Genomic DNA, 2410 nt, shown 5'->3' on the forward strand with positions numbered 1-2410 from the left:
AAAGTATTTTAATTAAATTAAATGGTTAAAACTTCTTTTATCACTCCTTAGAAATGAATTATGGTTACGAGAAAATAAACAGCAAGTAAAGGTATTAAACTATAACATTATTTATATGTTTTTATGGTTACTCTTTGTGTTGAGGTTATCAAATAAATGAAAAAAGGATTAAATAAATCCAATGATATTAATGGTAAGAATGAAATAAAACAGTGTTGTGGTTGTTAAGAAAGTGTCGTTAAATATTTTAAACTTTCACATAATCATTATCTCTTTTGATCTTAAAACATTATTTTGAATTTTCTAAATGTTTTTTGCATCGTAAATCCTGTTAGTTTCATTTATTTAATCTCTTTTCACAAATTTCTTTGTTTTCTTTTTATTCAGATGGATTTGCTTATCTTTGTGTATAAGTTAATTTTATTTCTTAAGTGTATAATAATGAGTTTCTTATGGATTTATTGTTCAAGTCATTTATGTGGCTATTTTGGGTTAATTGTTTATCTTTCTTAATAGATATTTTAAAAATTGATGTATTGAGACAATTTTTCTATTCGTATTTTTTATAGAGAAACACAAATCAGCCAGATCAAACAAATTAAAAAATATAACATTTTATATACTGATGCTGTTATAAGTTATAATAAAAGATTCATTTTTATAGGCGAGAGTTTGTTAGTTGTTATTAGTAGATAATATATTTGACTTCCATGGTGTAGAAAATTTTCAATATTTTTCAAGTTTATAATTTTACTTGAGAAATAATAACTTAAAATAGAATTAAAGTTGTGCAATATTCTTTAGATAGATAGTATTTATAGCATATAAACGTTTTTCGTGTTAAACACTTCAATATTTTCTTCAGTAAACAAGACAAAAACAGCAACTAAAGAAAACTAAACATGGTGTAGTTATACCATTATTATTAATATGAAACTAAACAAAAAAAACAAAGTGAGTTTAAAGAATTAAAATAGATTATTATAATAGTCAAAGAATAGAACTAAGATAGAAAATAATAATGCACTACTTTATACTATTAATGCCTATATTTTTTTGTTTTGGAAAAACACTATGTCAACAAACAATACAAAATGATGCAGTAATATACTCTAATAAATCCGAGTGTAGTTTAAAACCTCCAGCAATATCTAATTACTTATACGACTATTCTAATTATTCATCAGTAATTCTTGTTATTGGTGATGTAAAGAATGATATTCATTTTGGTTCATCAAATGGTTTATTCAATGCAAAAAAGGTTACTTTAAAATTACAAGAAAAACTAACCAGTTGTTGTTCTCGTATATTTTTTCAGAACATCACAAACAATTTTGAAGTTCAACTTATTAACAACTCATATTCATTTAATGATATTCAGTTTAGTTTTTATAATGGAAACAGTCCAACAAAAATATATGGAGATATTGATACATTATATGTTAAAGAGGAAGACTATTTTTATAACAATTATCATTTACCTATTCAACGTACTTATTTCTCTTCGAGACCAACATCTTTGAAGATAACAACTCAAAGCTATGGAGTACAATATTTAGTATCTTCATATAAAGATACAATTAATCAACCTACTTCAAATTATTTCAGTCAAACATGTGGTGGAATGTCTCGTCATTTCAGTTATTATGGTATTGATTTTCATGGTGCAACATCAGAATGTAAACGTACATTTACAAAAAATGATGAAGATGATTTCTACTCATTTATCGTAACAGTTACTGTTTCTTTAACATATACGAGGTATTACATATCATTGTCATCAAATAATTATATTATTAAAAATAGTCGTGGAACAAATACTCATGCAGTTTTTACATATCCTTATCAATGGTTAAAATATGATTCTTCAAATCAAATATCTTTCAATATTTATAGAAAGAAAGAACCGTATCAAAAAATTTCATTTAAACTAACAATAAAATCATCAAATGAAGGAACGACAATAATTACAGAAGAAGAAAATAGTAATAAAACAATTTCAACAGTTATTATTTCTTCATCAAAACAAATAACTGAACTAAGCTCTGTTTTGTTTTCAGGACCAACAACAAAGAAATGCCAAATAATGGTTATTGGAATGAACGGAATTACATTAGACAATATTGGATATAATAATTGTGATAGAATGATTTATAAAGAAAATAAACAAGAATGTGTTCATTGTAAAAAAGGATATTATTTAAATACAATGAAACAGTGTCAAATTGGTTCACACTGCTTTTCTTCAAAAGAGTCGAAATGTAGTTCTTGTGAAGAAGGATATTATCTTGAACCAAATTTGGGAAAATGTTTTAGATTTAGAAATGATTGTACTAAAATAAATAATCAAAGTCACTGTATCAAATGTGATTATGGATATTATCTTAATTTAAATACACAAGTATGTACT

General features: G+C 24.4%; 1 protein-coding gene across 1 annotated transcript; it reads left to right on the plus strand.

Annotated features, from left to right (window-relative positions):
* Positions 1 to 1736: 1736 nt before the first annotated feature.
* On the plus strand, positions 1737 to 2047 carry ENU1_192590 (hypothetical protein; the record flags this gene model as incomplete). Its single annotated transcript, XM_008861857.1, has 1 exon — positions 1737 to 2047. A coding segment is annotated over one exon (311 nt), but the record flags the coding sequence as incomplete, so codon positions are not given.
* Between the last annotated feature and the right edge of the window lie 363 nt (positions 2048 to 2410).

Source organism: Entamoeba nuttalli, assembly GCF_000257125.1.
Source record: "Entamoeba nuttalli P19 unplaced genomic scaffold asmbl_9043, whole genome shotgun sequence".
Lineage (NCBI taxonomy): Eukaryota > Evosea > Mastigamoebida > Endamoebidae > Entamoeba > Entamoeba nuttalli.